Source organism: Monodelphis domestica, chromosome 5 (assembly GCF_027887165.1).
Source record: "Monodelphis domestica isolate mMonDom1 chromosome 5, mMonDom1.pri, whole genome shotgun sequence".
In the NCBI taxonomy this organism is placed as follows: domain Eukaryota; kingdom Metazoa; phylum Chordata; class Mammalia; order Didelphimorphia; family Didelphidae; genus Monodelphis; species Monodelphis domestica.
The window spans coordinates 207498152-207522190 of NC_077231.1; the positions used below are offsets into that span (position 1 = coordinate 207498152).

Genomic DNA, 24039 nt, shown 5'->3' on the forward strand with positions numbered 1-24039 from the left:
GAGAAAACTTGCCTGACCCTTTTAGGTACCTAGCATCCCATTGTATTAATTCTAAAAACAGGCCTGGCTCAAAGAACTCCTTGCCTTATTATAAACATGGGTCCAAGTACTTTCATTGTTTAGCAAGGAGTTTTCTCTCCTAAAGCAGCCTTAAGTACGGGTAGAGTAGGGGTCCTCCCATAGCAAGGAGTTTTCCTCCCCTAAAGCAGTCTTAAGTACGGTTAGAGTAGAGGTCCTCCCATTTCTGATCCTGGCGAGTTCTCACATCAAAATGGGGAATGTTTCTCAGTAGGGAATTTGTTCCAATTAAGAATTCCCTGATGGGGAAATTTTTAACATTCACAAGTCTGAGAGATTTCAAGATTTACAATGTGGAGAAAAACTTCCTTATGAAGGGAGGAGCTGCGGTGCGGTGATAAGCAGGTTATGAATCGCTAGCCAAAAGTGGCATGCCTTTTCTTCAGGACTCAGGGAAGCCCTTTCCAGGACAGAGTAATGAGGCCCAAGTCCCATGAAGCTGGTAACTTCCGCCTTTAGGGAATGCAATTCCTGTCCTGCAGAAAGGTGAGAAGGAATCATGGGAAATATTTACAACTAAAGAGGGGAGGAATAAAAGGGGAGAAGGCCCAGTGCCATGCCCTGCCCCAGCTTAGAGGGGTGTCGGGGCTTTAAAGGCTGGGCAGAATCCTGTGCTCCGGCCAGCAGGACTGCCTTCAAAGAAGGGGGGCCCCAAGGCCTACAGCTCTCCGAAGCCCTTCCTGACCATGTGTGTTCAGTAGGGACTTGTTTGCCTTGTCTAGGGGTCATTTGGTGAAGGGGCTCCCCGGTATAGCCCTTCTAGCACTAACGTTGAAAGCAGAGCCCCATCTGAGCAAGGATTCTCCCTTCCACTGTGTCCTGACCCCTTCTGAAGAGCTTTCATTTCAAATGCTTAAAACAAGACCAACCCTGACTTTCAGAGAGGCTGGAAGCCCCGCCCCCATACCAGGTGCTTCTGGTCACATGACCTTCAATCTGAGCTTAATATCAAGCTGCCTGATGCACATTAGTGACTTTTTCCCTACTGGTTGAAATATTAATTCATCAATTTGCCATTTGATGTGATAAAAGGTCTGGAGGTACCATGTGGTGAGAGCCACCATGCTCCCATGTCTTGCCCATTATCCCACCATGAAAGTTCCTATTTTCATTTCAATTGCATGTCGCTGGGTAAATATTTAATACATGTGTTCCAGCTGAACCAGGCCCAGGACTCCAAAGGCTGGGCAGCTCGCTACAGAAATCAACTGCAGTAAGGACAGAACATGGAAGTTTTTGTTTTTGTTTTATTCAAAGCAAGAAGTTAGGTTTTTATAACTTCAAGCAGATGAAATCTACTTGTTACTAAAGAAAAGAAAACCATTTGCCGGTGGAATAATTCTTGTTTGCAGGGGGGCCCATCTGGGGAGAGGGCAGTCGTTCTGTACCATTCTTCGGGGGGCAGGAGAGGGTACACAAAGCTTGGAGTCACTCAGGGAAGCCAAGATCCAACGCTGACCTTCGGAGCTCTTGGAAGCAGAGTCCAGGGCTGACCAATGCATTGTAGAAGAATATACTCTGTCAAGATCAAATAGCACGGCTGGAAGCGACGGGAGCTGGTCATCTGGACACTAGGCGGCAGCTATCCAGAATCTCAAAATGGGACACCAAAGGGGTAATCTTTGTGAGAATCGGCACTACACAGGAGGAGAAGAGACAAATTTGCTTTCAACCTAGAGAAATTACTTCAGCATAATAAAGACAGAAGAATGGCTGGATATTTACTTTTTAACATGATAACAGACAAAAAAGATATTAAGGTGACCCTGGGCAAGTCACATTGTCTCGTCCTTACCTTCACTTCTGCCTTAGAGCCCATCCTTAGTATTGACTCTTAGATGGAAGATAAGGGCTTAAAAAAAGATATTAAGGTCTGAATAGATGGTCCAGGGGATGAGCTATAAAGGCTGGCCCTTTGAAGGCTGTGATGTACTAGGCCAAATCAGTCCATAGGGCCTGGGTACCTAGTAAGTGCCCCAGTGCTGTACTAGACCCCGTGAGGATTCAGGGCCCGGTTGTGGGGAGATGAGAACACACACTTAATAAGGTAAACATTAGCAATGTCACAATATGCCATGAACAACAATACAGGCAGATGTTAAAGGAGTTCAGAGTAGAATCTGATTTCAATGGAAAAAAAAAATCACTGGATTTAGATTCAGGATCCTAAGGGGTGTGTGTGTGTGTGTCTCTATGTGTGTGTGTGTGTGTGTGTGTGTATATCACTTAACCAGTTTCCTTATCTGAAAAAAGTGCATAAAGATACTCTTACTACTTTCCTCTCAAGGCTACTGCAAAGAAAGCATTTTAAAGAGCACAACCTTTGATATAAATGGAAGCTCTTATTATAAAGCCCTGAAGATAAAAAGTGCTACTTAAATAGGAGTTATTCAGAAGTCAGAGTGCGGATGCTATGAAAGCCCGAGGTATGTTGGGGATGAGGAAGGGGGGCAGTGAGTGATCTTTTTAGGGAGAGCAAAAATTTCACAGTGGGGAGAACTACTCCCTCCCACTCCCACAAAAAAAAAGGAAAAAAGAAGTTGGGACCAAGTACCAAAAAACCTGGAGCCTTTCTAAAAACACTGCATTTATCAAGGCTTTCTATCACTCTAAGTGTCTAACACACAATAAGTACTTTTAAAATTCTTATAGATTGACTGATCAAATTATTTTCTCTACTCAAAAATCTTTTGTGGCTCCCAGAGTACCATAAAGTACCAGGACCATAGTGTTCTAGGAGAGATGAGTCGGGAGTGGGGAGGGAGAAAAGACAACAAGGTGAGGAAAGATGGAGAAGCTGGAGGCACAGAGTCTAGTTACAGGGACTAGTTTTTGCACCAGGGACCCCCTTTTTCAGAATGATCTTTTAATAATGCATAAAATGCCAGACATGGGATTATGAAACGAAACAAAACAATTACATTAAAGTACAGTTATTCAAATACTGGGGGAGTTCATGGGAGGTATGACATGGTAAAGGAACTTTAACCCTTAGGTGGCAGAAGAATGAGAAGGAAGAGATATCTTAGAAGCACAAACTCTCAGGAAATGTGCCTAGTTATATGTGTGTGTGTGTGTGTGATAATTTATGCTTCTCCATATAAACACAAATATACTTATTATAGATGACTAAATGACCTGTAATACAATATTTTAACAAATATATTAATAGGTATACTTATCTCTACACAAATATACACATCTGTATCTTTGGTTCTTGTCCATGTAGATATTATACACAAAATAGATATTCAGGAGTCAAAGATCACCCCAAAGTTTCAAGTCAGGGTGTCTGGTGCTAGCATGAACCAAGAAATTGGCAAAATAGGAAGAAGGGGGACTGTGTCGGGGCAGACAGATGTAGACAACACTTGGAAAGGCTGAAATCTCTCAAAAAGTGGCATTAAAAGACACTGATGAGCATCTCCTACACAAAAAGGGGTTATTGAAGCCATGGGACTAAGGGATATGTCTGAGGGAGAGGGAACAGAGACCAAAAAGCCAAGAGCTAAGGACTAAACTTTGGGGAATATCTACATTAGGGTAGAGGTAGAAGAGTTTAAAAGACTTAAAAGGGTTAGGTACCAGACAGTAAGCTAAGTTCTATCAAATTTTTTTTCCACTTACCCTTACTCAACCCTTCAAGGTGCTATTATTATTCTCATTTTATAGCTGAGGAAACTGAGGCAAACAGGCTTAAGTGACTTGCCTAGGGTTACCTAGCTACAAAACTGCTATTACCATGCACCAAGCCACTAGCTATTTTTCCTCAAAATGCAAGACTGAAGGCCCATCTAGGGGTCATTATGTTTCATATCTCCCACGAGATCCTGAAATTAGATGGTAATGAGACATTTAATAGGAGACAAAGTACAATGGAAAGAGCACCATTTCTGGAGTCAGAGGATCTGGGTTCAAAAGCTACCTCTAATGTTGACTACCTGTCTGACCCTTCTAAGGCCTCAGATTCTTTGACTATAAAATGATGGAACCAGACGAGATGGCCTTGTTGAGAAGACACAAGGAACACCTCTTAGGGTGTACCTCATATAGCCAATTTCTTGAATTATTTCACATAAAATATGCCCCATTTCCCACAGGGGGCGAGGGGTACACTGGGCAGAAATGAACTTAACATTCAGCCTTCAAAGGATCATGTAGATCTTGCCACAGCCTGAAGCTATTCTATTTCCTAGCACAGTCCTAGCTCTATGGGGGGGAGTTAGGTTACAAGCCCTTGCTTAGAATGTTCAGCTCTTGCAGAACCTTGGGGCTCATTTCAGACATTCCCTGGGCTCTAGCTTAGGTCAGGGGGACTCCTCCCTGGTTCCAATCATGCCTGAGGCAGGAAGACCTACTTGGCCAAGGAACAGACTCTCCAGTCGCGGTTGAAGCTGAGTATAGTTGCCATCTCTTCGTCAGACAGCTCAAAGTCAAACACCTATAGAGAAAAGAGAGAGCGTGTTTCCAAGGAGTTTTCGACACAAAATCCTGACTGAAATCAAACATTTTGCTCCCTTTAAAAAGCTGCAACATAAATACGTTTTACAAGCAAATGTGGGTCCCACGTTCCCTGGGTCTCCCTCTCTAGCCTGGTCTGGAGGTATAAAAGCCACTGCTTGACCGGACCTCACTGCGTGGGGCGCACAGAACCACTGAACAGTTCCATTTTCAGACCCCAGCCGGCTTGGTCAGCTCGGTGGCCCCCTTCTCTATGAGGATCCCACCATGCTGGCGCTGGAGTTGGGGCAGCTCAGAATTCCGGAGCTCAAGCCATCTACCAGCCTCTACCTTCTAACAGGGATTACAAGTGCGCACCGCCATGGCCAGCTGTACATTTTAACAAAATACGAGGAAAAACCAATTTCACTGTGTCCCCTCCAAATTCCCCCACGGCTCAAAAAATCTCTATAGGCTGCAGCTTTTAACCTAAAAAATCTACCTACAGACAAAACTAGTCGTAGTTAAGGTCCCTGCTGATTTGGGGTTCTAGTGAAATGCTCTTTTTCCATCATCAGCATCACCACGGTTCAAAAGCCCACTTTTCCATGTTTATTCTCGGCTCTTTTTTCCAACTTGCCTCTCACATCAACGTCTCAGCTCAAGCCTCTTCCGTGGCTCTCTACTGATTCCTAAGGAAAGTACAATTGCTCATCATGCACTTACGACCTCTCACAAATCTAGTATTACAATTTTTTTTTCTTACTCTCTCAAAATACGCTTCTCTCTTTATGACTAGGCCAGGGTGTCAAATTCAAATGGAAAACACGACACCGTACATATGGATCCCTAGAGAGATCCACATTGGAACATTATTTATGGTTTTTAGATTCTTCTATTTTGTTTTTATTAAAAACTTGGTTTTTTTTTTATTAAAAATATCCTGTAAGATTGAAAATTTACATCCAATTTTTAAGGCTAGGTCAAGCTAGATTTAATATCCCCTCCTTCACTATAAATTTTACTCAGGTACCCAATATTTCACATTTATCTAATAATTAAAATAATTTTTTATTTTATAAATAGTATTATTTATTAAATAAAATAAAATTCATGAAATAAAATAAAAATGATTTTATAAAAAATAAATTATTTACTCAGGTGCCCAACAAATTTTACTCGGGTCACTTGTCTCACAAATCTGATGTTGTAACTTTTATTTCCACCCTCGTAACATCCGATCTGGGGTACGATCAAGTTTAATCTTAACTGTTGAAGACTACTCAGGACTGTCTTGGCTTTGTCCGGTGATCCAAATCCCACGCTTTGCGTGTGGCTTAAAAGAGGAGGCCCAAGCTGTGGTACCATCAGCCGGAGCCCAGAAGGCTTTTACTTTCTGGCCATTTGGAACAAGACATCTATGAAGCTCCAGACGATTCTGCCATCCCGTTACCCGCTAGGAGATACCTCACCCTCCCACCCTCCCTCCTCGGGGTCTCTGGTGTTACCCAGGTAGCTACTGACCCATTTTACCGGCAGATTCCCACTTTATTAATCCATTGCTAAAGTTTGGAGCACCATCTCAGCCTGCCTTTGTTTACACCTGAACCAATTAAGCTGATTGATCCTGAATCATTTTCCAGTGGATTCCACTCTGTAAGCGGTCCCAGGCTGTCCTCCTGCCCATTCCACAGGACCGCTCAAGCCCCATTTCTTTGTCTCAGCTGAGTTGAGAAGTGCAATTCTCCTGCTAGTCCCAGTCCGCCGCCTGGCTCAGGGAAATGTCATCCTTGAGGGATGCGGGCAGACACGCCAGGGAGTTTGGTCCACCGTCTAACCTGGAGGATAAACTCAAACAAGGAGTATTTCTGACTTGTAGGAGTTCAGCTTCCCCTCTGAGTTAAAAGGAAACTGGTTAAAGCTCCCAGGCTCGGCGCCTGGAAAATTCAGTGGCTGTTGTTAAAGGCCTCTAGAAGATGACCCAGTACGTTTCCATGTACAACGTTCCTTAAACCCTGACCTTCCGCCTTAGAATCAATACTATGGGCTGGTTAGAGGACAGAAGAGCATTAAGGGTTATTCAGTGGGGGTTAAGTGACTTGCCCAGGGTCATACAGCTGGGAAGTGTCTGAGGCCACACTGGAACCCAGGACCTCCTGTTTCTGGGCCTGGCTCTCCATCCGCTGAGCCACCCATGTGTCCCCCTTCCAATCACATTTTAATCGGGCTGAGGCAGCCCTCGAGAATGTTGCAGGCTGTCTCTCACCCTCTGGTTGGGCCAACCTGGATGATGGTAGGCCCAGCCACGGTCCCATCCTTTCCTCCCTCTACCTTTGCTCACAGAACTGCTCCCAAAGCCTAGAGTACATTCCTCCTCCCTTCTGAATGCCTCTCCATTTTCTAGAGCCCACGCCGAGCATCCCTCTTCCAGAGGCTTTCCCCAATGCCTCCAGACACAAAACGCAGCAGATGGAGGCCAAAATAAGCCTGTTCTGGAGCGCTTGTCTGCACGAGTCATTTGCGTCTGGGCCTGAACCTTAAGTAAACTCCACAGGAAGCTTCCCCTTCCTTCTCCTTCACGCTGGGCAGAGGCCTGGAGGCCCTCGTCCAGGCCTCCAAGTCCCCGAGAAACGTAGGCCGAGATCCTAAATCGGAAGCTCTCGCACCCAGTCCTCCTCGCCTCCGCTCTTGTCCTGCCTCTCCCCTCAGTGAGCCCAGGCCGGCGGCCATCGGGGACCATCAATTCTGACTCTTCTGGGTGGCCCTCTGGGACAAGGCGGGAGAGAACCAGCGCCACGGAAAACCAGAGCCTGGCTCGTGTCTGCCCGGATACGAAGGCCGCTTTGGGGTGTTTACGGAACTGGAGGCCTAGCGGATACGGGCCAGGGCCCGGCTGTCCTAGGAGGCCCGCTTAGCCGAGAACACACAGGCTGGAAGCGCGGTACTTTTTCCGCCAGTGCCCAAACCATCCTCAGAGCCTTCCCAGGACTGGCCAACGTGAGGCTCCTGGCACGGGCAGCACCCCCGAGAGAGCTTCCAATCGCTCCACAGACTGGTACTTTCCACTGAGCTCCCTCCGAGGCTCAGGACTCTCTTCCCTGCCCAGCGCCGTCTACAAGGAGCCATTATGTGCCCGCCGTGGGCTCTGCACCTCCAGACACAGCGGATTCCTCCCTCCCACCTCGGCCAGGCTCCTCCGATGCTCCTCTATGCCAGGAATGCTCTCCCTGCCCACGCGGTGCCTACTCATCCTTTAGAATCCAGCTGCCATGCCACCTCCTCTAGGAAGCCTTTCCTGATTGGTAACCCCAACTGTACCCCGCTCGCGGCCCCAGATCTTCCATAGAGAATGCAGAGAGGGTGTAACGCTGCATTCACTGCCACACTCGGTTAAAGTGTTGATTATTTGTACCGAGTTGCCTCCCAACCCCCTCCTTTGCTTTTTGGTCTGTGAGAGAGGGAAAAAACCTATTCCTAACTCTTCTTTTAAAGACTGCATTAGAGTAACGAAATGAATGGTTCATCGTGAGTGACAGATTTCAGAGGGCCCGAGAGCAGGCGACGAAGACATTTAGACATTTAGCCGTGAACAGGGGCGAAGGGAGAGCCTGGGGGGGGGGGGGGGGCAGCTCGACGGTATCGTAGGGCCAAGGAATAATTTTAGAATGGGGGAGGCTCGGGCATAGTTGTAGGCACAGGGAGAGGCAGGATGGCAGGGATCTAAAGAAGGTCCTGATCCGTCCAACAGGGAGCGGCCGGACCCTGGACGGGGAGGTCCTCTACGAGCTCTTCACTGCGAGCCTCTTACATTTACTTGTCTAAGCTACTGCCTTTGGAGTTCCTGGTGGCAGCAGAGATTCCTAACCTGGGGGCTGAGCTGCTTTTGGATGTGCATCTTTCTATATGGGGGCAGCTAAGTGGCTCTAGGAAATGGGAGTTAAGGGACTTGCCCAGGGTCAGTCACATAGCCAGGAAGCATTCGAGGCCAGATTTTAATCAGGACACCCGTCTCCAGGCCTGGGCCTTTATCCACTGAGCCACCTAGATGTCCCCCAACATATTTTAATGACAACATAATTACAATCCTTTGCCATTCTACTATTTAAAGTACTTAAAGTTATTATTGTTTAATATTTTATACTTATATGTAATATTTATTATTGTTCATTTTCTGAGAAGGGATCCACCTGCATGATACAAAAAAGGCTAAAAACCCTTCATCTAAGGGAAAAACAGTGGAGCTGGCCAGCTAAGGAGGGAAGGCAGAAGGGGGAAAATCTTCGATACCCCCTCTCCTCTCTCTGAGCCAACCTGTTGCATCTGCTGTCTCCCCTGTACCTCGCTTTGTGGAAGGGGAGTTCTCCTCTCTCTTCCCCCCTCTCCATACCAAAGGTCCAAGCCTTCCTTTGGGCATACATTCTCTTTTTTCTTTTCCTTCTTTCTTTTAAAACACCAAAGGGAAGCCAAGGCCCGCAGTATCTTACCTGAAAGTTCTCAGCAATCCGTGATGGGGTGACAGACTTAGGGATCACAACCACTTTTCTCTGGATGTGGAACCTGATCAGAACCTGCAGAAAGAGAGAGAGAGAGAGAGAGAGAGAGAGAGAGAGAGAGAGAGAAAGGGAGGCCATTTTCTCCTGATTTCTCTGGGACCACCAACTTTAGGCCAGGTCCCCTTCTTTTCCAAGACAGATGACACAATAATAAAAGCACTCTCTCTCCTGCCATTTGCATTACAAGTGTGGAGTGGAGCTTATTAAGGTGGCAGTATTTGATGGGTCAGGGAAGGGAGAAAGAAGAGCAGGAAAGGGATCTGGGTCAGAACCTTCAGTTTGCACTCTGTTGGACTCAAGATTCTTCCTGGGACAAGCAAAAATGACACAAAGGACTGAAGAGGGAAGGCCTGTGAGCAGCAGCCAACTCCCTGGTACCTGTGCAGTGGTTTTGTTGTGCTTTTGTGCAATGGCCTGGATCCTGGCATCATTCAAGAGAGAAGGGTCCTCAGGCTTGGCCCTAAGAATATGAAGATATGTATGAAAAAAGCACTCATTTACATTTTATTTTTTTTTAATCCATTTCAACTTTAAAATTTCATGTCTCAGAAACCCAATAAGCCAAGTGACTATTATTTGCTCCATTTGGAGACAGGGAATAGAAAAAGGATTCCTTCCACCCTCTCCCCAACATCCCTCCCAACCTCTCCAAGGTATATTTTGTGAGTCAAGATGGGATTTGAACCCTTAGACCTATGCACAAATTTGCCAAATGTTGGGCTACTGAGCTAAAGCTTTCCCAAAAGAGCAAAAAATCTTTTGACAAGGGTATAGCAGGAAGAAAAGAATGCTGGTATAGGCAGCAGAAGGCCCAATTCGAATCCTAGATCTTCAGTCTCCAGCGACTTTAACTTCTCTGGGTCCCAGGTTTGTGAAATTTTGAAACTGGCCACTCCTTAGCAGGTCTTCGTTTGTTTGTTTGTTTTTTTGTGTTTTTAGGGGGGAGCATGTGGAGATTGGTAAACTGTTATTTCATTAGTGTCAGGCCCTCCCCACAACAGAGATGAGCAATGTGTCTAAGACTCACAGTGATGCCCGTGATGGCACCGTATCTAAAACAGAGCCTTGCACCTAGAGTTTTCTGATTTTCACAAATTTCACAAACCTGGGAGTTAACAAACCCAGAGAAGTTAAAGTCGCCGGAGACAGAAGATCCAGGATTCGAATGGGGCTTTCTGCTTCCAATACCAGCATTCTTTTCTTCTTGCTGGTCCTCTGTCTACTATTATATAATATTGCACTTCTTTGTACTAAATCCAGACTCTTCCCTTCCATCCCTCAATAAAGGCAACAAAGGGCTCCAACTGGATGGGCCTGCCCTGTAGCTCCCACAAGCATGTCCCTTAGGAATGAACATTCCTTCTCTTTGCTTTCATCCCTTGGGAGAACACAGAAGATTCTGGCTCCTCCGGATTTCTTACCATGGTCGATCCGGAGACCCCAGGGGACTGTAGGCTGTCACTACAATGCCTTTGGACTGGCAATACTCGATCAGCTTTTCCTGGGTGAGATACGGATGGCACTCGACCTAGAAATCAAGAGAGGGTTGTCGATGGAGTGGTAACAAGTGAACCTCAAGGCAAAGCTTGACCTCCCTCTCAACCATCTTGAATCAGGCCAAGTTTATGAAAGCTTTTCTAAGGAGAATTCTCCTCATCAGGGACCATTTCTTTAGTTCAGATATCACTGCCACAGAGTCAAAAGACTGCTTAAGGTTCCCTCATTTTCCAAGGTTTACCAAAATGAATTTGGTCTTTGGAATCTAGCGGCACTAACCTCCAGATCTCTTCTCCTACCAGCCCTGGGGTCCTACGACAGAATTCAGGAGATACCATGAAACCCATTTTCTGGCGGCAAAATGTCAGGTTCTTGGGTCCAAAACTACAGGTCAAAGGCAACATCTTCTCTGGATAATTTACCTGGTTAACTGCTGGCGCATGCTTCAGCCCTGGCTTGTTCAAGATGCTCTCAATCTGGAGGTGGTTGAAGTTGGAAAGCCCAATGGCTTTCACTAGTCCTGTGTCCACTAAGTCTTCCATGGCCTGAGAAGAGAAAGGTCTGGGAATGACTAACGCGCTTCTTCTCAAGTGAAGGAAGAGAAAGTAAAGGAAGATGCCCGAATGGCCTGATATGGGGAGGACTCAGCAAATGGCTTCATTTTTTTCCAGTAAAGAATGACACAGCAAAGAATGACTGAGGGTTGGAGAGGGGAGGCAATAGGAGGCTTGATCAGAGATGAGAAGATTTAGGGAACCATGGCTGAGGAGAATGGCTTGGAGAATGCATCTCATTTCCCTCTTGCCTCCTCCCAAGACCTCTAATAATTATTCTGATGTCCTTCATGCATCATCACTCATTCCTAATCTCCTAGGAGGAAGCTTGTGTCTACCCACTGCTAAAAAAGTCTTCCCTCCTTTCATTAATGTTGTGTATAACTAATACCTACTTTCTCCTCAGCATCTATGCAAACTAGTTTCTCTCTCTATTTCTCTTCTGAAACTATTCTGTCCAAGTTCCTGATAATTATTTAATTGACAAATGTTACATATCATTTTTAGACTTCCTAATTGACCACTCTTGCTGTTTATGTTTTTTGCCCTGGACTGCCTTCCTCCCATGGTCTTAGATACCCAGTCCGGCCTCATCAATCCCTTTTCCCAACTCCCCTTACAGCTAGACCTTCCTTCTGCTGATTGTCTCCACCGTATCCTGTAAACGTGTCGTTTGTAGAGTTGCTTTCATGCCATCCACCCTAGTAAGACCTATTAAGTTCCCTGAGAGCAGGGACTGTCTTTTGCCTTTTTGTGCATCCTGACACCGAGCACAATGCCTCGTACACAGTAGGTGCTTGAGGAATATCTGCTGACTGGCTACCTGACTGAACAGTTTCACCACCCCAGGACACGTCCTCCTTACTATCCCCCCAACAAGCATGAGAGCCTTCCAACGGGTCACCCCGGCTAGTCTCTTCCCCTCCAAGTCAAGGCTACTCATTCCACTGGCCAGAATTCTTTCTTGGCCATTCTTCTGGCCATGCTGTAGCCTTGGAGCATCCCTTCTGTGTGAATTCTCCTGTCCTTTACAGTCCATCTCAAATGCTGCCTCTTCCCCAAAGCCTCATCTCTCTCTCCACACCTCACAACTCTATTTTGGACCTCTGAAGTTGTGTCTCATGTAATGTTGAATACTACAGCTCCCTCTGTGTCTTCTCTCCCCTGTGAACACAGAGCAAGCTCTCTAAAAGATGCCTCTCCCCTGTCACTTAATGCAACACTCTCCATGTTTATTGAATGAATGAAGCCACACCAGATTCTGCCAAGGAAATAGAACTCTAAACAAAAAACTGAATGGAGAGTCATACAAAGCCCAATCAAACATAGAGCTGAAAGAATGAATGAGATGATGGGAGTGACAGAAACCTCAAACAATTCCCTAGTCCCACCCCAGAACAGCGATGGGTCTTACCGTCCACGTATCCAAAAAGCTGGTGTTACTGGGAATCACTTTGCCCTTGTCATCCAGTGGGAAAAAGTCAGTTCCGGCCTGTCATAGATAAGACACACTGGTATAAATGAAAAGTAATACTTTTTCCTTAGAAGGTTTTCCTTTTCCTGAAAGAAACACGAAGAAAACGACACCAAACCTCAGCAGCCATCTCTTTTTTTCAAGTAGTTTGGGAACAAATCCACGTACTTGTACCAAAGAAAACGGTGGGATTCCTGCCAACTTATCAAGAGGTAAGCCTAGGGGACAATGCGGGCTGAAAAATGCAGAGCTTATGAGAAAACCAAGTAGAGACCGGCGAAGGCCTTTCAATGAATAGTGGCTCATTTCAGACAACGGTAGTGAAATATGGTAGGAACACAAGGTCGGGAGTCAGGAGGCTTCCATCCTCGAACAAAGAGGAAACAAAAGGTGATAAAAAGGACGGGTTCAGGAAAAAATGATCCCCGTGGAAAAGCAGCCTATCAGCAAGTACTTCTCAAGCACCCTCAGAATATGGAGGAATAGATACACCGAATGGGCAGTGGCTGGTCATGATCTAAAACAGAAGAAGTCATTGCTGTATTTTTTCAAGAACTAGAGAAGGCACAGCTAGTGGTTTCCAGAGAGTATGGGGGTGGGGGGGAAGGAAGAAAAGGAACAAAAAAGTGGGTAAGGGGGACAGGCGAAAATGCAGGAGAAATGAGGGTTTGACTGTGAATATGATTATAAGTATGTCACAATGGAAAAGAAAGAGCACCTAACTGGGTCCAGAGGACTTGGGTTCAAATCCCAGCCCTACCACAGCCTATATGTATAACGTTAGGCAGGTTTCTCTGGCTTTGGTTGTCCTCATCCATAAAACGAAAAGACTAGCCTAAGTGCCACATCTGTAGTCCAGAAGACCCAACTTCTAATCTAGCCTCTGACGCTTACTAGATGCACATAGCTCCAGGCAGGTCCCTTCACTTGTTTGCCTCAGTTTCCTCAACTGTAAAATAGGTGTAGATCATACCTCCTGAGGTGGTTGTGAGGATTAAATAAGATAATAATTATAAAATGCTTAGCACCATATAAATGTTCATTGTTATTATTATTATTGTTGTTGACTCTTTGTAAGCCCATTTGGAGTTTTCTTGACAAAGATACTGAAGGGGTTTGCCAAGGATCACATAGCAAATAAGGGTCTGAGGCTGGATCTGAACTCAGGCAGATGAGTTTTCCTGACTTCAAGCCTGACACTATCCACTGAGCTGCCCAATTCTTCTTCTTCCAGTCTATGAAATCTATGAAAGCCTACAAGACACTGGGGCTAAGAAAATAAAGGCTTCCTGGGCCTCGGGTGAAGAGTCAAGAATCAAAGAAGCTCAGAAGGCTTGTGAAAGGTAAAGACACCCAAATAACTGGGGCCCCCACAAGCCAATACGGACTCTTCTTCCAAGGCTCAGGTCTAATCACCGCTGACTACCAGGTCCCCAACCAATCGAAACCACCACACGCGTGTCCTGTAGTAAGACGCGCATGCTCTAAGCACAGGAAGGAGGCGTCCAGAGGACCAGGGAGTCTAAGGGCAGAAAGATATGTACGAGTTCGGACACGGTGGTTCTGCCCTCCTCGATTTCCTCCGGATCTATAATAAGGATTCAAAACAACTTTCCCTTCACCGGGCAGTGAGGTGCTGCGGCAGATAGAGTGCTGAGCCAGGCTGTGTGACCCTGAGCGAGTCACTTAATTCTGTTTGCCCCAGTTTGTCTGTAAAGTGAGCTGGAGAAGGAAACGGCCCTTTGCTCTGGCGCCTGTGGCAAGAAAACCCGCTGTGGGGCAATGAAGAGTGGGCCAGGCCCGACAAGCCCTCCCCGATCCTCATTCTCGTTCTAGGCTCCTTTGGAAACGGCGCCGCACATCTCCATCTGCTCTAAGGGGGTGCCAGAGAGCGCCGGCGTACCTTAAATCCTGTAGGCCAGTGGATGAGGTAGAGGTCCAGGTAGTCCAGCTTCAGGTCACTCAGCGTCTTCTGGCAGGCGGACTTCACCAAGCTCTTCTCGTGGTACGTGCACCAAAGCTACAAGGGAGAAGACAGACCCTCCGTGAATCCAAAGCGAAGCCCCCTCCGTCTCTCTCTCTCTGAAATGTGCCTCATGACATCCGCTTCCGCTTCCGCATCTCTCCCCTCTGGAAGGCCCCCCCAACGCTGCCTGAAGCACCCGCCACTGCTAAGAATTCCGGAGGAATGGAGGGGAAGAGGCGCCGGGCCGCCGGGCACACGCCGTACCTTGCTGACAACAAACAGGTCCTCCCGGCTCACGGCTTTCTCCTTCAGCTTCTCCTGGATGGCCTCCCCCACTTCATTCTCATTCTGGTAGACGTGGGCGCAGTCGATGTGGCGGTACCCGATGTCGATGGCCGCCTTCACCGCGCTCGCCACTTTGCCTGGAGGGGACTACAGGGGGAAAAGGAACACAGAGTGTCAGGAAGAGAAGAGCCCACCCTACGCTGCGATGGAGGGAGGATGCCTGGCGTTAAGGGTCCACAGACCAAGGCTGGAATCTGGCCTTTCAGGGGCAGCCAGGTGGCTCGGTGGATAGAGGAGTCAGGCCTGAAGGTTCAAATCTAGCCTCAGACACTTTCTTGCTGTGTGATTTTGGGCCAATTAACTCTCATTGCCCAGCCCTTACTACTCTTCTGCCTTAGAACTAATCCACAGTACTGATTCTAAGATGGAAAAGAAGAGTATTTAAAAAATAAATAAAACACCTGGAGTGTCACTATAGGTGTGGCTCTGGATTAAGTCATTCTATTTTTTCCTAGGTCTCAATTTCCTCTTTTGTAAAAGAGAAGAGGCAGAAAATAGATGCCCCTCCTAGCCCTAAAAATATGGCCCAAAGGGGTTAAAACACATCCTAAGGGGTCAGCTGGGTGGCTCAGTGGATTGAGAACCAGCCCTAGGGACGGGAAGTCCTGGGTTCAAATCCGTCCTTGGATACTTCTTAGCTGTGTGACCCTGGGCAGTCACTTAACCCCCATGGCCTAGCCCTTACTGCTCTTCTGCCTTGGAATCAATACGTAGTATGACAGAAAGTAGGGGTTAAAAACACACATGTCCTATTCCCACCCCTTCTATGAGCACTTTCTTGACTGTTCTTATCTTCTGATCGCCAAAGTCAATTATTTCCAAGTCATAGAAGCCATTTTTTCCCCTCCAAACCCATACCTTCCATCTTGGAATCAATACTGTGTTAGGATAGAAATAACCCTACTGTTCCAAGTCAGAAGGACTAGGCAATGGGGGTTAAGTAACTTACCCAGGGTCACACAGCTAGGAAATGACTAAGATCAGATTTGAGCTCAGGATCTCCCATCTACAAGCCTGGCTCCTCTATTCACCAAGCCACATTTCTGGCCCCATAATCCATTTTTGATTATATATTTAATAATCTTTACCTATTTCACAGGTTAAGTTCTTAATCCCTCCAAACTAGAGAAAAAAGGGATCCTAAATGTATTTCTTTGAAAAGGACCTTAGAGGCCACCCAGGCCAACTCACTTTACTTTACAGAGGTGGGATTTAGGACCAGAGGTTTAACAATTTGTCTAAAGTCACACAGACAGTTATAGCAAGTCAGAGGTTCAAAGCCAGGTCTCCCTCAGTCGAATGCTTTTTCTTCAGTGCTTTGCTCAGGACGTGATGTCTATAAAACTTAACTGAACAGAAAGTCAGAGGCCTATCAATTCATCCCAAGGCGAGAGGCTAGAATTACAGGTACTGAGCCAAACGCCATCGCCCTTTCACTGATTTTCATATAGCTTTTGACTTTCAGATTATTCTCCAACCCATTTAGCTATCTCTTTCTGAGATCTCAGCTTCTCAATGTTCTTCTCCAACCTGGCACTCGGAATTAACTGAATGTTTTGGCTTCCAGGCCTATGGCACCAATAATACTGAACACTCTGTCTCTCTTAAATGCTGCCTGTGTCTAAAGCCCTCAGGTCTCAGATGACTCAGATGGGCAGCTATGTAAATTCCCTTTCTTCTTACATATGTGAAGCTGAATTTTTGGACCCAAGTTTAAAACTTGACTATTTCATCTTCTACAATCTGGTCCAGAAGTCTACCTTTTCCAGATCTGGTGATACTTCCTGGCTTTGGGTTATTAGTAAATCACACAAATTTTCTCTACAACCCTAAAATATACCAGTGTCCTACATTCAGCAGGTGCATAATCAATGTTTTTTTCTAATTCAATTAATATTTGTCAACATCAACTAACCCAACAGGTTGCCTAAAGAGCTGCCTTTCTTGGAGATGTGTAAGGGGAGAAGGAAAGTGGTGGTAATATCTGAGGATCTGGCATCCAAACTAATGCTTCAGTCCAGATTAGAATTTACACTTTTAATTAGCCTTGTTCCAAGTAGAACAATCATCCAGGAAGGTGAAAGGTCTTCTTTTAAAGAGTCAATTAAACACAAACTAAACACAAAGGAATGTTTTACTCCTAGAGTAAATTAAGTAAAAGTATTATTCTTTTTTAAGAGGAAAAAAAAAACAGAAAAACCCTTTACCTTCTGTCTTAGAATAAATATTGAGTATTGGTTCCAAGGCAGAAGAACAGCAAGGGCTAGGCAATTGGGAGGGAGGGGGATGACTTGTCCAGGGTCACACAGCTATGAAGTTTCTGAGGCCAGACTGGGACCCGACGTCGGCTGAAATGTCTCACAAAGCCTTCCAAGTAGTGGTATACATTCAAAAGAACCCAGAAACAACAACTAGTAGATCAGTAGGGGACCACCTCTCAGGTAAGACCTAGGAGTTGCCTGTGGCCTCCTACCTCCTCTCTCCCTAGAGCTGGCTCCTTTGGATTAGCCCCCCAGGTCAGGCCTGGGTCCAGAGCCAAGCCTTTCCCTGTGAGTTTCACACCTGTGGCATAGTGAAATCCCAAGAAAGCGTGACTGGAATCACGTGACCAGAATCACATGACCAGAAGCCAAGGACCCACACAACTTGGGCAAGAGAAACCTGAGAGGAAGAGTCAGGAAAAGGAAGAAACTAAGCAGGAGACACTATGACCACCATTCCAATCCTATCTCAGTGGCTTTATGAGGGCTGGCCCTGGACAGGTCCCTTAAAGCTGAGCCTGGGGGCACTGTGGAGTGTCAGGCTTGAAGTTGGAAAGATTCTTCTTCTTCATGAGTTCAAATCTGGCCTTAGATGCTTCCTAGCTGTGTGACCCTGGGCAAGTCACTTAACCCCCACTGCCTAGCCCTTACCGTTCTTCTGCCTTGGAACCAATATATAATCTTGATTCTAAGATAAAAGTTAAGGGTTTTATTTTTATTTTTTAAAATCTTATTCCCTTCTCCCCCTTCTGTGGCTGGTAATTTAAAAGAATCCAAACCATGATCACAGGATTATGAAGATGGTGTTAAAGGGGCCCTGGGAGCCAGCAAGTTCAACCCTTTCATTTTACAAATAAGGACTGAAGCCCACGGGAGTTTAGGTGGCCTATCCAAGGGCGACTATCCCAGCACTCCCCAGACATGAGCATCCTTACCACAAGAAACAGCACTAATGTCAAGCAGCCAAATGCAAAGAGAATGGAACTTTGAGGGTTCACAAATGAGCTGGTTCTTCCTTCTTTCCTTTCTCTTTCATAACCTTTACCTTCTGTGTTACTATCCGTTAGTATCAGCCAAGTTAATAGTGACTCGCCCAAGGTCACATAACTAGAAAGTGTCTGAGGCCACATTTGAACCCAGGACCTCCCAACCCCAGGTCTGGCTCTCTAGCCACTGTACTGCTACCTAGCTGCCCCACTTAAAGCTCTTTCTGTGCTGACCAAACCTCCTAGTATTTAAACTCATGAAAATACATAAAATGAAGAAGGGGAGGCTCTCATGATACACAACAATCCTTCCAAGAGAATTTTCATTGGCCTTGTTTTAGGTTATGCCTTTCTCAATGCTATAGGGAAATGTCTTAACTTCATAAGGAAAGAGCTATAATGCTGGCTATCTAGGGCAACTGAAGGTTTACAAAATGCTCTCCTTGAGACTCTTTGGAAAAGGCAGCACAGGCAGCGTTATTGCTATCCTACAAATCACAGCATTTTTCAGCTGAAAGGGATTTTTGCAGAAGCCCTGGGGTTTGAAGTGGTATATATGAAGTTATTGCAAGTCCATCTCATAAAAGACTCAGCATAAAAGGTAGCTAAATAGAGTGCCGGACCTGGAATCAGGAAGACGCCTCTTCCTAAGTTCAATTCAAATCTTGGACACTATCTGTGTGTGACTCTGAGTAAGTCACTTTGCCATGTTGGCCTCAGTTTTCTTTTCTATAAAATGAGCAAGAGAAGGAAACAGCAAACAACCCCAGTATCTTTGCTAAGAAAACCCCAAATGGGATCATCAAGAGTTGGACACAACTGTAAAACTACAAAGCAACAAAATACTAAATTAAATTACATATATATATATATGTATATATATATATATATCCCTCCTGTAGATTGAATAAATTGAATTTTGTATGTTAATCGTTTTCCAACATTGGGGCCCCCCAAAATTTACATCATATTAAAGTACTCTGCACCCTGAATCCATTCAAAATCATGGATCATGATTCCTTACCAGTGTGTTTACTGCTGTAAAATGAGAAGATTAAAGAAAAAAGACATCATACAATATTTGTAGCCTAAGTCTAGGACACTCTATAAAGGCAGCATGGGGGGCCCACTTGAGACACTCTTCTGTGTTGGAGGCGTCTTCTGTGGCATCCCACTCTGGTATGTGGTCAACGTTGCCCAGCTTTATTTGGATAGGACAAGAAGAATTTAGGAAACGCCATCCACACAATTTCACTTGGACTTCACAACAACCCTGTGCCAGGAGTAACCCAGGCAGGATTGCTTCTATTTTGCCAATGAGGAACCGAAAATGCTCACTCACAAGGGTTGACACTGCTTACAAGCCATTCCAGAGTTCTCCCCTAGCGCCTTCCATGACCCTCCTCTGCCTGCGTGGGGTCACTCTTCCTGCAGAATAAATCAATCAAGGCTGCCTTGGTCTGACTGTTATTTGTGACTTGCTAACTGACAAGGAGAGCAGTTGCTCAAAGCAACTTCAAAAAGTTGGCTTTCAAATATTGAGGTTTTCTTTTAAAGTCAGACCAAGGAAAGTCAAGCCCTGGGGGCCCGGGAGAGGTAAGAGCTCCTTGGCTTCCACCAGGACTGTCCCTCCAGGGAATCAGGGTTGAACTTAAATAAAATTAAGCCAGAAGAAATGTGCTTGTATTTTATTGGTTTAGCTCTATCCTAAAGCCATAGATAATCTTCAGGCCTGAGGGTTTTTAATCTGTTCAGTTCAGCAAACCAAAAAACACAAGATAACCATTCCAGAATTCTTACAGCTTAAAGGGAGAAGATCAATCCCAATTTCATTGATCTCACAGCAATGGATTATTTAGTGCCAAAGACTAGGGGTAGAGCTCTAAGTTAACTGGATGCCTTTATGAGTAATAATTATTCATGGGTATCAAGTGCTGCTCATGAGCCCGAAGAACATAAATGCATGAGGTGGGGAGGCTACCCTGGCTCCTGGCCAAACCATTCCAAGCCACAAAGGTTTATTTGGTCCACACCAGGCCTTTTGCTATCACCACTATCTTCAGTGGTAAGGGCTAGGCAATGGGAGTTAAGTGACTTGCCCAGGGTCACACAACTAGAAGTGTCTGAGGCTAGATTTGAACTCAGGACTTCAGGTCTCTAGGCCTGGGTATCAATCCACTGGGCTCCCCCCTGAGAATAATTTTCTTTTCCTTTAATTTTTTTAAAAACCCTTACTTTCTGTCTTAGAATCAATACTCTATATTTGTTCCAAGGCAGAAGAGTGGTAATGGTTAGGCAATGAGGGTTAAGTGACTTGTCCAGGGTCTCATAGCTAAGAAGTGTCTGAGGCCAGATTTGAACTCTGGCCTCTAGAACTGGCTCTCAATTCATAGAACCATCTAGTTTCCCATGGAAATAATTTTAAAGGAGCTCAATCTTGCTTATAAACTGATTTGTTTACTTGTTAATTATGTTTTTAATCCCCTCTTCTGGTTTATAAAAATGGGGTTTTGATCCTTAATCACTTTTAAGGAGGGAGCATCCCTTTCATTAAATTAGTGGACCAAATTTTCCAGGGGTGAAAAAAAAGTTCTATGCTAACTACAATTAATTTTAAGTAACAATCAAGTGATATTAAAGGTCTCTCTCTTACCGTACAAATAATATCTATTTCCCCAGTGTTAGGCCTTTTTATTTAAGAATATTTTATGCCAAGAATCCTAATAGACTATTCATTTCTTGTTCGTGATTTTTATTTTTTTGTGCACATTTATGCTTTTTTTTTACAATAGCAAATTTAGTACAAAGTAATTCCAGATGAAAGATAATCAGACTATGAGACAAACTTCCATTTTTATATCCAACCCACCAGAAAGTCATTGCTGGGGGGGGGGGGGGTGCATTGGAGGGAAGAAGGAGGGGGGGGAGACAGAGGAGAGAGGGAGGGAATGAGAAGGGGGAAAGAGGAGAGAGAAGGAGCTAAGGAGGGGGAGAGGGGGAGGGGGAGGGGGAGAGGGAGAGGGAGAGGGAGAGGGAGAGGGAGAGGGAGAGGGAGAGGGAGAGGGAGAGGGAGAGGGAGAGGGAGAGGGAGAGGGAGAGGGAGAACGTAAATCTTAAATCACTATATAAATGCTATTTATACCCCTCAAACTGATGGACTAGGGTTCCCGGCTCAAGAAGAGATGATAAAAAGTATCGGGGAGAGGGGGACTACAGCTCTGGGTGACAGCATTAAGACATTAACTCCAAGAAGGCAACTTTTAAGATTGTAGAGCTCCAATAAAGCCCGGGCTTTAATATGCCAAAATCTAACTAGCCTGGGTGGGGGTGGGGTGTCAGGTTCCCGAGAGGCAGGAGGAAGACTTTTAACTCCATGGTCAGAGCAGAATGTAATCTCAGGGAAGAAGATAAACTTTTGGTTCCAGACAAATCACTCTAGGGGACGAGAAAACTTCTCACGCCTGGCTCTAGAATTCAGTTCAGCAAGGAAGGGCTCTGGAGTAGCCAGAACACAACGCAGGAAGTATCCCCACTCTCCCCTTGGAACTTCAATCCAGGGATTTTCCATTTTCCAGGCTATCCCCCCAAAGCACTGGGGAAGTCTAAAAGGACGGCCCCGTTGAAAATGGTAGAATCAGTACACTTTGTTCAGTATTTAGGGGGCATACGCCTTGAAAACGGAGTGGGGGGGGGCGTTTCCAGCGCCCCACTTTTAAATTTTTGTTTTCTCTGAAGCCCACGCTATACAGAAAGTAAGCCATTTCCTTGCCGCTTGTCCTACCAAACTGTTGCTTCACATTTCTGCCTACCTCAGTTTCCTACCCTGTAAAAAGGCGGCGTCAGAGCAGCACTTGCCTCAAAAAGGTAGTTAAGAGGATCAAATAGGATGATTTTTGCAAAGCGATTTTCAAGACAGCGCCTGGATCACGGCAGAATGCTTATGCCCTTTCCCCTTCCCCTCGGACCCCCTCCACCTCTGGGTGGTTGCAGCGTCTCTCCTAGGGTCAGGAACAATTTATGCAAAACTTGCTAGGGCCCCAAGTGCAGGCTCCGCCGGGCCGCCGGCGCGGGCAGGAAGCATACATGACCCCCGCCCCCCGCCCCCCACCCCCTTTCTGAGGCCTATCGGGAAGGACCGGACCTGCCAGCATATGCATGCATTTTACCTTCCAGGTTCCCAGGCCCACGATGGGCATTTTTGCCTGGTTCTTCAGCACGAGGAAGGTCGCCATGATGTTACGGCCTTGAAAGAGATGGCCTCGATAGAAACGTGAAAGAAACGTAGACCCCGCAAATCGGACACCGTGCTGGTTAGTGTCCCCGTCGCTACTTAAATAGGACAGCCGAGAAAGCGGGGATCGCTGTCCATTGGTTGCATGATGCAGGGAGGGACCAGCCGGCTTCTGATTGGCCAGGGCAGAGAACTCATCTGCATGCCTTGGAGATTGTTGCAGCCTTTTCTCTCAGCTTCGGCTTTGGGGTCTGCATTTGTAGGCACGCACTGCGGGAGCTAATTGCAGCTCGTCGTTGCCCTGGGTGCATCCCTCCCCTTTTGCCCCACGAAATTATTTTTAAATGGTAGGTGGCCCTAAACTTTAAAGAAATAATCTACCATTGGACCTTATGGCCTGCTTCCTTCACTGGATGGTGTGGGGCTGTGGCATCTTAGAGAAAGGGAATTCAGATTCTCACTGGGCCACTTCCTTTCTCTGTGTGCAACCCTGGGCAGACGTCACTTCAGCTCTGGCGGCCTCAGGATCTTCATCGGCAAAATGAGGCTTAATCGTGCTTTATACAGACAGGGTTCCGAAAGGCTGGAGATTAAAGTTTAAACCTGAGCCAAGATTTTGGGAGGACCCTGCATATTGCTTCATCATTTTATTCTCAACACAGCCCTATTAGATAGACTAGACCCCTATCTTTACCTCCATTTGACAGATTAGGAAACTGATGTTGTCCATGGCCACACAGTTAACAGCTAAATACTTGCGCCTTGGCACGTGCTGATGGATGAGTTTCCAAGGATTCTGTAGGGATTCCTGTTTATACTCAGGTTGAGAATATATGGCCTCCCATATGCCTTCCAGCTCAGATTATGGAATTCTGTCATTTATAATGGAATCCGGAGAATTCCCATCATAACAAGAACTTATGTTATCTATATTATAGATAATAATGTATTAATATATTTATAATTCTATATTATATATTATAATGTAATTAATATACAATCTAATAATATATTAAAATTATGATATTGTGTAACATAATATATATTAATAAATTACTGCTCTGAGGCATTAAATTCCTCTTTTTTCTCATCTCTAAAGGGAAAATAAGACTAATTTTTTCCCTTTCTTCTTTCCCTCCCTCTTTCCTTTTCTTCCCTTCCTCCTTCCTTCTATACTTTCTTCCTTCCTCCCTTCCTTTTTCCCTCCTTCCTTTCTTCCCTCCCTTTTCTTCCTTCCTTCCTCCCTCTTTCCTTTCCTTCCTTCCCCCCTCTTATCCTCTCTTCCTCTTCTCTTTTCTTCTCTTCTTCCTTCCTTCTCCCATTTTCAGTTAGAAGAGGCTTTCAAAAAGTTAGGAATATTCCAACCTGACCCTTCATTTTACATATGAAATAGTTGAACCCCAGAAAACCAAAGTGATTTGCCCAACTCCATAGTAGTCAAATTCTAATGTGAGTTTTCCAGCAGATTCCCAGGAGGCAGATAAGTGAAAACATTATTAGTCCTAATTGGTAGATGGAGAAGGTTTAACACAGACAGAATGAAGTCAGTATAAGAAGTGAACCTTCAAAGAAAATCCTGGTGTGCCCTTCAGCAACATCCTCCTCAGCCCCTGACTCTCCTTCACCTTCTACTCAGCCCTCTAACTAGGAAACA

The 24039-nt window shown here is 45.5% G+C and overlaps 1 protein-coding gene across 1 annotated transcript; it reads right to left on the reverse strand.

Moving 5' to 3' along the window:
* Positions 1-1307: 1307 nt before the first annotated feature.
* On the reverse strand, positions 1308-22894 carry AKR1B1 (aldo-keto reductase family 1 member B). The gene is made up of 10 exons (XM_001373778.5): positions 22321-22894; positions 14827-14994; positions 14500-14616; positions 12537-12614; positions 10991-11113; positions 10493-10599; positions 9450-9531; positions 9003-9086; positions 4437-4519; positions 1308-1715 (listed from the first exon to the last, which is right to left on the reverse strand). The coding sequence occupies exons 1-10, from the start codon at positions 22384-22386 to the stop codon at positions 1673-1675; spliced, it is 951 nt and encodes a 316-aa protein (XP_001373815.4). The 5' UTR covers positions 22387-22894; the 3' UTR covers positions 1308-1672.
* Between the last annotated feature and the right edge of the window lie 1145 nt (positions 22895-24039).

What these genes read in the sequence shown, in the direction of transcription:
- AKR1B1 (XM_001373778.5), bottom strand. Translation starts at nt 22,386, where the DNA reads ATGGCGACCTTCCTCGTGCTGAAGAACCAGGCAAAAATGCCCATCGTG. An exon ending in ATGCGCCAGCAGTTAACCAG is followed by an intron (nt 10,600 to 10,990) that starts GTAAATTATCCA and finishes CTTGATTTCTAG; the next exon opens with GTCGAGTGCCATCCGTATCT. An exon ending in GGATTGCTGAGAACTTTCAG is followed by an intron (nt 4,520 to 9,002) that starts GTAAGATACTGC and finishes TTTTCTCTATAG; the next exon opens with GTGTTTGACTTTGAGCTGTC.